The sequence below is a fragment of the Oncorhynchus clarkii genome, chromosome 19, assembly GCF_045791955.1.
Source record: "Oncorhynchus clarkii lewisi isolate Uvic-CL-2024 chromosome 19, UVic_Ocla_1.0, whole genome shotgun sequence".
In the NCBI taxonomy this organism is placed as follows: Eukaryota; Metazoa; Chordata; class Actinopteri; order Salmoniformes; family Salmonidae; genus Oncorhynchus; species Oncorhynchus clarkii.
Window position 1 is genome coordinate 32866108 of NC_092165.1, and position 12116 is coordinate 32878223.

Sequence of the window (12116 nt, forward strand, 5' to 3'; positions counted from 1 at the left end):
TATTCTTTGGCATACTTCAATTTCAACTTTTTTCTAATTCCTTGTGTGTGTTTCCACTTGCTCCTCCTCCTCCAGAACTACTGAGCCCAGGGGCGGAGTCTGATTTGGTGATGGGGCAGGGTTGTGACGACCACGACAGTGACAGGAACAGTGGTCTCATGGATGACATGGAGGAGGCCGTGGTGACTGACACTGGCCTGCTGGAGGCTGGCCATGGGGAAATGGGAGAGCTCCACGACCCAGAGGACGACTCCAACAGGGCTATAAGGTGATTGACTGGACCTATGACTAGGATTAGGCCAGAGGGACACCCCAATGGTCATAGTTCCTCGTACAATATCTACTCTAGCATACTCCTGAGAATGAAGCAATGTATTGGGAATTAGTATGTTGGTATGGGCGTTACTCTCAGGAGTGGTAGGACAATCATCTATCCTCAACCACAACTCTAACCCTAGCTTCAACCACATCCCGGTTCAACCCTAGCCTCAACTACAACTCTAACCCTAGCTTCAACCACATCCCGGTTCAACCCTAGCCTCAAACACAACTCTAACCCTAGCTTCAACCACATCCCGGTTCAACCCTAGCCTCAACCACAACTCTAACCCTAGCTTCAACCACATCCCGGTTCAACCCTAGCCTCAACCATAACTCTAACCCTAGCTTCAACCACATCCCGGTTCAATCCTAGCCTCAACCACAACTCTAACCCTAGCTTCAACCACATCCCGGTTCAACCCTAGCCTCAACCACAACTCTAACCCTATCTTCAACCACATCCCGGTTCAACCCTAGCCTCAACCACAACTCTAACCCTAGCTTCAACCACATCCCGGTTCAACCCTAGCCTCAACCACAACTCTAACCCTATCTTCAACCACATCCCGGTTCAACCCTAGCCTCAACCACAACTCTAACCCTAGCTTCAACCACATCCCGGTTCAACCCTAGCCTCAACCACAACTCTAACCCTAGCTTCAACCACATCCCGGTTCAACCCTAGCCTCAACCACAACTCTAACCCTAGCTTCAACCACATCCCGGTTCAACCCTAGCCTCAACCATAACTCTAACCCTAGCTTCAACCACATCCCGGTTCAACCCTGGCCTCAACCACAATTTTAACCCTTGCTTCATGTCTACATCCCGGTTCAACCCTAACCCTTGTTTCATGTCCACATCCCGGTTCTATCCTTACCTTAGCTTCATGTCCACACCACGGCGTAACCATAACCATGGCCATAACCAATGCTCCCTCTAAGCTGCGCGCAGTAGCCCCAGGACTGCCGTGCACATGCACGATCAGAAGAGATGTCAGTCCGCAGAGAGAAGCACGAGATGGAAGTTCACTCAACTTTTTAGAGCAGTGGTAACCAACCGGTCGTTCGCGATCGACTGGTCGATCTCCAAACATTTCTGTAAAAAAGCCAACTATAAAGTATTTTTTTTGTCTCGGGCTGTCAGTGGTAGGTGCACCCAATTCAGCTGCCCTACGCACCGGGTAGGCGGGCCCGGAGAGAAAATCAAGTGCACTATAGGCCTACCGCTGGCCAATCAGATGGTTCAGATTACCGTGTCTGCAGTAACTTAGCAGGCATAAAAGAAAGCTACAGAAAAGTTGATACTATGAGATTTCAAAATGTTTAAAACCATGACTAGAGACTGTCAATGAATACAGAAAAGAGCTGCTGTTTTTATGACTGAGTTCATGTTTAAGTTCTTACTCAGCCATGTCAACACTTTGTATTCAACACTTTTATAAACCATAAAATGTGTGTTCTTCCTATTTCCACTCAGTGCTACTACAATCAGTAATGAATGAGTAGGAAAGTATCGATAGGTTTGCATTGTTATTATAAATGGCTTGGGTCTTTTTTAATATTGAGGAATATTTCACTTTCACTTTTCATAGGAGTAACAACATGAATTTGTACATGAGGCAGAAATAATGAGGTGCAACTCGAATTTCACTATCAGCTGGAAGACACTGACATTTTTGGTCAGTATCAGTGGAAGGACTGATCAGACTGATCAGGGGCGCCAGGGTAGCCTAGTGGTTAGAGCGTTGGACTAGTAACCGGAAGGTTGCAAGTTCAAATCCCCAAGCTGACAAGGTACAAATCTGTTGTTCTGCCCCTGAACAGGCAGTTAACCCACTAGGCTGTCATTGAAAATAAGAATTTGTTCTTAACTGACTTGCCTAGTTAAATAAAAATAAATAAAAAATCATCAGATGCAGGCACCCAGTAAAATAAAAAGCTAATTATTTACATTTTCACTCAATCCGCTGTGCCTCACAAGTAATACAACAAAGGATCTATTACCGGTGTGATCATATAGCCTACCTCAAATTTTGATATTTATTTTTAAAAATGTCCCGAACAACAATGCATTGGCAGGGCAATTCAAGCAAAGCCAATATGCCCTGATAATATATTGGGCCTATAGCATACCTCATTGCTACAGTACTGTTTTTAATTGGTTAATGTTGCATAGGCTTACATTTATTAAGTAATGTAAAAAAGAATAATAATCTGAGCGGTAGCTCTCGTCTTGCATTTTGACTCAAAGTGATCTTGACTCTTTACTGTGATAATTGTGATCGAATCAACACAATATTAGCCACTTTCAATGCAACATACCGAAACAAAACAAAATAATGCAAGAGATTGTGTTGTAGGCAGAACGCATCAGAGTAGGATTTTAGTGCATTGACATACATGACTCGTACTCTATGCAGACCGGTGTGACTTAACCAATCAGAGCTGCAGTAGGCCTATATGCAAATAAACCATTGCCATATATGGATCTGCACCATTCCCTTTGAACTGGACTGTGTTTACAGCATGAGCGGTCATGAGTAGATGCGCTTGTTTGGAGATAAAAGCAAGAGCTGCATGTAGCCACGTGTACACATTTTGTTAATATCTTTTGCTAGTTAGTGAGTTATCAGCCCAGTTATAGATCATTTGTAGTCAGCAGTAGGGGAGTGATTTCTTCCTACAATAGCACAAAATATGTACATTTCTAGACATCTTTGAAAAGCGAGTCAGGTAAAAAGCTTTTTTTTTGTCTTAAATGGACAGTGTTGTATTTTGAGACAAGCTTGAATAATTTAACCGTTATTTAACTAGGCAAGCCAATTAAGAACAAATTATTATTTTACAATGACGGCCTACCCCGGCCAAACCCTCCCTTAACCCGGACGAAGCTGGACCAGTTGTGTGGCGCCCTATAGGACTCCCGATCACAGCCGGTTGTGATACAGCCCGGATCGAACCAGGGTCTGTAGTGATGCCTTTAGCACTGAGATGTGGTACCTTAGACCGCTGTGCCACTCGGGAGCCCAAGTTCCCCTTTAACCCCAAGCTCTCGAGTGTTAAGTAGCCAATAGTCAGAGGGTAACATCATTTGATTCTCTGTAATAATAGGAATAAAAATGATTTTTATTTTGTAAAGCGGTTTCTTGCATCAAACAACACAACATATTCAGTCACCTCTTTGTCTGAAGGACAAGTGGATGAACAGTTTAATGTCAAACCCTGCATGTTTTTTTCAATGTAGGCCTACATTGAACACCACAAATTGGCTGCTACTGTAGGCTGAATGACAGAACAGCCATTTCCATGTTAAAATGTTGTCACGCTGGTATAAAGGATTTGGAGACAGGCGCAGGAATACACAATAGGGGTTTTTAATACTCCCAAAACAAACACGTATACAAAAACACTGGGCTGTACCCAAACAAAAGAGCGAGGGTAAACCTCGTTGAACGACATGGGACGATACCCGTAATACATAATATATAAAGCACGCAGCATAACAGTTACACCAACACATAGGTACTCACACAACCAACAGACATGGAAAGAATAACCAACAAAGACAGGGAACAGAGGGCACATATATAACATTCTAATCAGGGGAAATGGGAACCAGGTGTGTAATCAGACAAGACAGTCCGGGGTTGATGATAATGAATCCCGTTCAGTGAAGCCTAGAATGCCGGTGACATAGACCTCCGGAACTGGTGAACAGAATGAGCAGCAGTACCGGGGGGATCCGTGACAAATGTTATGTGATGCATTTTCTCCATTGTTTTTTATGGCAGGCCACTCTGGTAGGCCTACATTATGATCAAATAGCCACAGTAGCCTACTTGGCCGCTGATAAAACTGTAACTTAAAGCGGGTACAGCCTCAGTGTTCACAGTTAAACTGTAACCTAAAGCAGGTACAGCCTCAGTGTTCACAGTAAACACACAGTTTGTGCTCATCAGACCTGAAATTTGCTCATTGCCGAAAGAATTAGAGGGAACATTGGCCATAACCCTACCTGAGTCCTAATGTTAAGAAAAGCATTCACACCGCCAGAGTTTTATGTTTGACTCCCTTCATTCCAAAGCCCATCTACTAGCAACAACATCCCGCTGATGCGAGTGGTCCAGTCAGTCAAGCACACCAAGAGGAAAAGCAGTAATGTCATGAAGGAAGGTTGGCTAGTGCACTTCACCAGTAAAGACACTCTGGTAAGTCTGATTGTCTTAATGTATTTTTGTCACATCAACTAATCAATCTTCTGTAGAGTGGCAAAATTCCAGGATTTCTGGAAAACCAGAATTTGGGGAAAATTACTGGAATTTTGCAACACTAATCTGACAACATTTTATAGACTTGATCATCTTTTCTGTGCTGTTTTTCTTTAATGTTTTGTATGTTTTGTGTATGTGTATTTTGTGATTGTCGATTGAATTTTCCCGCTGTTGGAATGATAGACTTTACTTGTTACAGGGTTATTAAGACAGTGTTATTACTGTGAGTCAACACTGTGGTACTTGTTACAGGGTTATTAAGACAGTGTTATTACTGTGAGCCAACACTGTGGTACTTGTTACAGGGTTATTAAGACAGTGTTATTACTGTGAGCCAACGCCGTGGTACTTGTTACAGGGTTATTAAAAAGTATTAGTACTGTGAGCCAACGCTGTGGTACTTGTTACAGACGCGTTTCATAAAGTATTGGTCGGTACCCAAAGTGGGTTGCGGACGTGTTAAGGATGGGCGACGTAAATGTATAATTATTTAATTAATTACTGGAATTTATTTGGCCAAGTGCAACTGCGCTCTCGGTTCAGTGCGCTCTCTGCTTAGCAACGGTGTCTGCTCAGTTTGGCAGCTGCGCTAGTGGGAGAGGTAGAGGGAGATGCCCGTGTGCCTCGCGGTTTACCGGATATTTTTCCTGCAGTTTTATTGAAGATCACTCCGCGATCCACACGCTGCAGCGCTGTCGTTCAAGCCACTGACTTGTTATTCCCACTCGCCATCACTCACCGCTGTCACGAAATTGACTCATGCTAGCCACAAGTTCTGACTGAGCTCAATCGTCATGAAACGCAAATACAGTGATTACTTTTAGTCTCTTTCATACAAACTTTGAGAAATAACGAGGAGCGCCCACAATGTGTTTTGTGTGGGGAAGTGCAAACACTCACACAGTTCTGGGTTGCTCATCTGCAGCAGGAAGCAGTAGATGTTCTGATCCAGTTTGGCACCACATACCTATGCAAGTCAGGATTCTCAAGTACAGAAACAGTGTCAATGCTGAGCATGGCCTCAGTGTTGCACTATCAAAAACGACGCCCAGAATAGAACTGCTTGTTGAAAACTTCAACCAGCCACACACCTCTCATTAGGATTGTGTGTTTTCTGGTCTACATCTGTGTGATGTGATCAATCAGTTTATTCCAGTTCAGAATTTTAAAAATGTATTTTAACAGCAACAGTTTCAACCTAGACAGGTATGTAAGAGTGTTTTTAATGATGAACAATAAACATGAAAAGATATTTATGGGTATTTCATTGTTATTTGTTTTTGTCTATATTGCATCTTTTTAGGCATAAAGGCAATGAAATGTCCCGATATTTACGTATAGTTGCATATTTTCCTAAGCTTGGGTCCCAGGTAAACACAGAATTTCAAATTTGGGTCCCAGGCTAAAAAAGTTTAAGAACCCCTATGTTACAGGGTTATTAAGATTACTGTGAGCCAATATTATGGTACTTGTTACAGGGTTATTATGACGGTGTTATTACTGTGAGCCAACACTGTTACTGTTACAGGGTTATTAAGACAGTGTTATTACTGTGAGCCAATATTATGGTACTTGTTACAGGGTTATTATGACAGTGTTATTACTGTGAGCCAATATTATGGTACTTGTTACAGGGTTATTATGACAGTGTTATTACTGTGAGCCAACACTGTTACTGTTACAGGGTTATTAAGACAGTGTTATTACTGTGAGCCAATATTATGGTACTTGTTACAGGGTTATTATGACAGTGTTATTACTGTGAGCCAACACTGTTACTGTTACAGGGTTATTAAGACAGTGTTATTACTGTGAGCCAATATTATGGTACTTGTTACAGGGTTATTATGACGGTGTTATTACTGTGAGCCAACACTGTTACTGTTACAGGGTTATTAAGACAGTGTTATTACTGTGAGCCAATATTATGGTACTTGTTACAGGGTTATTATGACAGTGTTATTACTGTGAGCCAATATTATGGTACTTGTTACAGGGTTATTATGACAGTGTTATTACTGTGAGCCAATATTATGGTACTTGTTACAGGGTTATTAAGACAGTGTTATTACTGTGAGCCAATATTATGGTACTTGTTACAGGGTTATTATGACAGTGTTATTACTGTGAGCCAATATTATGGTACTTGTTACAGGGTTATTATGACAGTGTTATTACTGTGAGCCAATATTATGGTACTTGTTATAGGGTTATTAAGACAGTGTTATTACTGTGAGCCAATATTATGGTACTTGTTAGAGGGTTATTATGACAGCGTTATTACTGTGAGCCAACACTGTTACTGTTACAGGGTTATTAAGACAGTGTTATTACTGTGAGCCAACACTGTGGTACTTGTTAGAGGGTTATTATGACGGTGTTATTACTGTGAGCCAACACTGTTACTGTTACAGGGTTATTAAGACAGTGTTATTACTGTGAGCCAACACTGTGGTACTTGTTAGAGGGTTATTATGATGGTGTTATTACTGTGAGCCAACACTGTTACTGTTACAGGGTTATTAAGACAGTGTTATTACTGTGAGCCAACACTGTGGTACTTGTTATAGGGTTATTAAGACAGTGTTATTACTGTGAGCCAACACTGTGGTACTTGTTACAGGGTTATTAAGACAGTGTTATTACTGTGAGCTAACACTGTTACTTGTTATAGGGTTATTAAGACAGTGTTATTACTGTGAGCCAACACTGTGGTACTTGTTATAGGGTTATTAAGACAGTGTTATTACTGTGAGCCAACACTGTGGTACTTGTTACAGGGTTATTAAGACAGTGTTATTACTGTGAGCTAACACTGTTACTTGTTATAGGGTTATTAAGACAGTGTTATTACTGTGAGCCAACACTGTGGTACTTGTTACAGGGTTATTCACAAGACAGTATTTGTACTGTGAGCCAACACTGTGTTACTGTAGGTCTATAGAGTACTGCACAGTATGTGCCAACCAACTGCCCATGTTTAATACATGCTCCATTAGTTTGTGTGATTGTTTGATAAATAATGACCAGCAAAGTGTCAAATTCAGTTGTAGTACAAGAACATGGGCACCTCTCCAATCTGTTGTTCAATCTCCCAGGTGATTTTATTGATACAAAGTTTAGACCATTTGGTCTTCACCAGGCATCCATGTTTTTCACGAGTTTACCTGTAACTCTAGCACCTGCAAAAAAAGTTCCTCCAATCTGCTATGGGCACTGACCTACGGCATAATAGATGCATAGTAGATGGGGAAGCCCCAGAGATGGAACACACCATGAACATATGGAATGTTGTCCCAGTCTGTGACAGCGGTAGTTAACAACGCTCTCGGTCTGTTTCCACTACAGAGGAAAAGACACTACTGGAGACTGGACAGCAAATGCATCACGCTTTTCCAGAATGACACAGGAAGCAAATACTACAAGGTTGGAAATCAACTGTTTTGAAATCGATCAATTGAAATTGTATGTTGTATAGATTATTATGGGTGAGGAGTGAGTGAAATTCAAGAACTGAAGTTAATGCAAACAAATTTACTGTCATTATGGGTATGAATAAGACAAGGTTAACAAGCGCATGCAGTTTTATTCTGGGATAGATTAAAGCAGAATGAATTGACTAGATTCTGGGATAGATTAAAGCTAATAGAAATTATAAGCAGATAAGCAGGTTGCAATCACTTTGTCATATAAACATTGATGGAGAATTGATTTACGGTATAATGTCATTTGTAGTGGCAAGAAATTGGCAGCCTGGACCATCAACACATTGATCAGATTGAAATATAAGTACTCTAACCACTACTGTTAATTAAGTGTCTACATCAATCAGTCACATTTATTTCAAAAAGCCCTTTTTACAACCGCTGTTGTCACAAAGCTCTTTACAGTAACTTGACCTCAAACAGCTAGGAACAATACTACCTCTGCTGTGTGGCAGGAAATTCCATTGTCAGAGGTGTTGTCTCTGGACCCAGCCAAGACCTTCAACCTGTTGTCTGAGGGCTCCAACGCCCACTGCTTTGAGATCGCTACAGCCAGTCTGGTCTACTACGTAGGGGAGAACCTGGCGAGGCCGGAGGGCCCGGGGAGCATGTCGGCCCACGGCAGTATGCTGGTCAGTGGGGTCGGGCCGGACGTCGCCCGTATGTGGGAGATCGCCATCCAGCACGCCCTCATGCCCGCCATCTCAAAAGGACTGTCGCACGGGTCACGCCACGGTGGCCACAGTATGTATAAGCAGAATGAATTGACTAGATTCTGGGATAGATTAAAGCTAATAGAAATGAATGGATTTGAATGGAAGCAACCCTGTCTTACTCAGCACTAGGGTTGCAAAATTCTGGTAACTTTCTCAAGTAAAGCTGGATTTTCTCAAAGACTGGGAATTTTTGGGAAAGTTCCCAGAATTTGGCAAACCTACTCAGCACTAGGGAGGAACACTCAAGGTTATAGTATGGAATACTCTTAAAGATATGATTAACACCTCTTACACCAACAGATGATGTTTCCATCAGCATTTCAGTGTCCAACTGCCAGATTCAAGAGAACGTGGTAAGTAGGATTTGGTCTCACGTTATTTGAACGAGCCTTTGGATTTATTCACATTGTCACTCAGATTTAGTGTGTCTAATATTGCAGTAATGGAAGGTACATTTATAGTCACATTGGCTCCACATCTAGTTTATGTCTGCTCCTCGTGCATAGTTAGATTTCTGAGTTGAGATCATCCCCTAAGTAGCTCAAATGGTGATTATTTTGATTACCCACTCAGCGAAGCAGTTGCCATAGCTACTGTCAATAATTAGTCACAGTACCACTGGTTATAATTGTATTTCTGGGAAAGTCTTCCAGACGTGTATGGGATTAGTGGATATTAAGTTGCCAGATGAGAAGAGATAAAAGTGATTGTAGACAAGTATTTCTGACAGTATACACTTGAAGCTTTTATTTAAACCATTGACTGGATTTTTACACCTACAGGATATCAGCTCAGTGTATCAGATATTCCCGGATGAAGTCCTAGGATCGGGGCAATTTGGGATTGTTTATGGAGGTGATGCATTTGTACCACCTTGTCACACCGATAACCTATAAAAAAAAAAAAAATGAGGAACACATCCTTGATATCAATTCTCTCCTGATCTTATCCTAGCAAAATATTTGCATGACCAAGGAGGTGTGTATTGTATTGAGTCATACATATAGTGCATTGCTATTAATCAGATTAAATGTCATCTTTTTTTTAAAGTATTTGAGATAATCATTCATTATAAGAAGTCACACCTGCATAAACATGTAGCTTGACTTTGATTCCTCCATAATATAATGTCTCCATACTACAGGAAAGCACCGAAAAACTGGCCGGGATGTAGCAATTAAGATCATTGACAAGTTACGCTTTCCCACCAAGCAGGAGAGCCAGCTACGCAATGAGGTCGCCATCCTTCAGGTAAACACACATCAGCATGCATGGCCCAGTGTGCTCCTATGAAACATTTTTATTAGAAACATTACTATTTTTATCAGATGTTGCCAGACACACGTTATGTGGAGCACATGACAAAACAACACCTAAAGACAAAAATAGAGCGAGGCTCTTGATATTTTGTCAGTACGTAGATAATGTAAATAATGAGGTAGTTATCATGCCGTCACAGTGGGTGTTTGTAGAACTTGTCAAGCTCTTCGGCCTGCTGCCATTAAATGCTTCCTGTGTTTCCTTACTAGAACCTGCATCACCCTGGGGTAGTGAACCTGGAGTGCATGTTTGAGACGCCGGAGCGCGTCTTCGTCGTCATGGAGAAGCTCCATGGAGACATGCTGGAGATGATCCTGTCCAGTGAGAAGGGGAGGCTGCCTGAACGCATCACCAAATTCTTTGTCTCACAGGTAAGCCTGGCTGACAAGCGTTGTTGCTTGCAGACAATGGACAGTCGTGCAGTAGCAGTGACACATGCTGTATACAAACACAGTCAGTGAAGTGCGGCAGGTAGACTAGCAGTTAAGAGCGTTGGGCAAATAACTGAAAGGTCGCTGATTCTAATCCCAGAGCAGACTGAAAAATCCGTTGACGTGCTCTTGAGCAAGGCATTTAACCACAATTGCTCCTGTAAATTGCTCTGGATAAATGACTATAATGTATATGGCTTATAGGAATGCTTAATGTATTTTTCTGATGATAATGTGTGTTTAATCATGTGTTGTTGCACATTTAATGATGATAAGTAATGTATATTTTTTTATTCATGTTTTGTGGTATATAATTGCAAATTACCAGATTATATTTTTTATTTTTTATAATCCCTTATAATAAAAAAAATCACAAGCCAAAGAAATAATTTAGTTTCACCTCATATTTTAGATTCTTCAGGCTCTTCATCATCTCCACTTCAAGAACATCGTCCACTGTGACCTCAAACCAGAGAACGTCTTGCTGGCGTCCTCTGACGCTTTTCCACAAGTAAGAAAACCTCCAGCTCAGCCTCCAAACAAGCCAAAACAGAAACATCAATTTCACAGACATAAACAGACGTAATCTCTCCTCTAAGATAAAGTGGCTGATTATGGCTACTGCGCGCTCAGTGCCTCTACAGTGTTCTGTCCTCTTGATTTTAATGATACACTTTCAATGATGGTCCCCTTCTCTTCATAGTCCTGTACTGTACTGTATCCTCCCTGCCAGGCGGAAATGGACTCTGAGTCACTGCCCTTTAGGAATTTCCAGGCATCTGATGGGTATTAAAAAATATATGACATTTGTGTTATTTACAGCAAATATTTTCTGAAAAGGAAGGAGTCAGTTCTTGTATATCTGTTGTTCATTTCCCAAAATATGCTCTGCCAACATCACTGGCATCATCACACTGCTAAGAACTGCCATCTTGTGCAGTCTTGCCGAAGTCACTGTTTTGGTAACCTTCTGATGACATTCTGTAGCAACAGTAAATCGAATGTAGACCATATCATGTCCATGTTAAACAGACAGTGATAATTTTCCTTTTGCGTAAACCTTGCCAGCTGATCATTATAATGTCTGGAACAAACTGTGTAGGTGGATCAAATGCAGGATGTTATGAATTAGCTTTCTCCAACACAAGTTTAATTGTGGCTAGACAACTAGAGTACTGTTCCTCTCGTGTGGAACCCTTGATTACCACTGTGTTTGAGTGAACACTGTGGCAGCGTAAGATGGACTAGCGGGAGGTTGTGTTGTAGTCGACCTTCAAACATGGCCTTGTCTCAAATTGCACCTTATTCCAAATAGAGTGGGGACACACCTCATTTGAGGCGCAACTTATCTGTGTCTCAGGTGAAGTTGTGCGACTTTGGCTTTGCCCGCATCATTGGAGAAAAGTCTTTCCGTCGGTCAGTGGTGGGCACTCCGGCCTACCTGGCCCCTGAGGTCCTGAGGAACAAAGGCTACAACCGCTCCCTGGACATGTGGTCTGTGGGGGTCATCATCTACGTCAGCCTCAGTGGTACCTTCCCATTCAACGAGGACGAGGACATTCACGACCAG

General features: G+C 41.8%; 1 protein-coding gene across 1 annotated transcript in view; it reads left to right on the top strand.

The window, feature by feature from the left end:
• Positions 1 to 12116, top strand: part of LOC139375061 (protein kinase D1) — a 63831-nt gene that overhangs the window by 47649 nt on the left and 4066 nt on the right. The window contains exons 8-17 of the mRNA XM_071116462.1: positions 76 to 268; positions 4408 to 4531; positions 7943 to 8020; positions 8535 to 8823; positions 9096 to 9148; positions 9578 to 9650; positions 9940 to 10046; positions 10325 to 10486; positions 10959 to 11057; positions 11907 to 12116. The exon at positions 11907 to 12116 is cut by the window's right edge and continues 58 nt beyond it. Of these exons, the coding sequence (XP_070972563.1) occupies positions 76 to 268; positions 4408 to 4531; positions 7943 to 8020; positions 8535 to 8823; positions 9096 to 9148; positions 9578 to 9650; positions 9940 to 10046; positions 10325 to 10486; positions 10959 to 11057; positions 11907 to 12116 (1388 nt within the window). The remainder of the gene's footprint in view (positions 1 to 75; positions 269 to 4407; positions 4532 to 7942; positions 8021 to 8534; positions 8824 to 9095; positions 9149 to 9577; positions 9651 to 9939; positions 10047 to 10324; positions 10487 to 10958; positions 11058 to 11906) is intronic.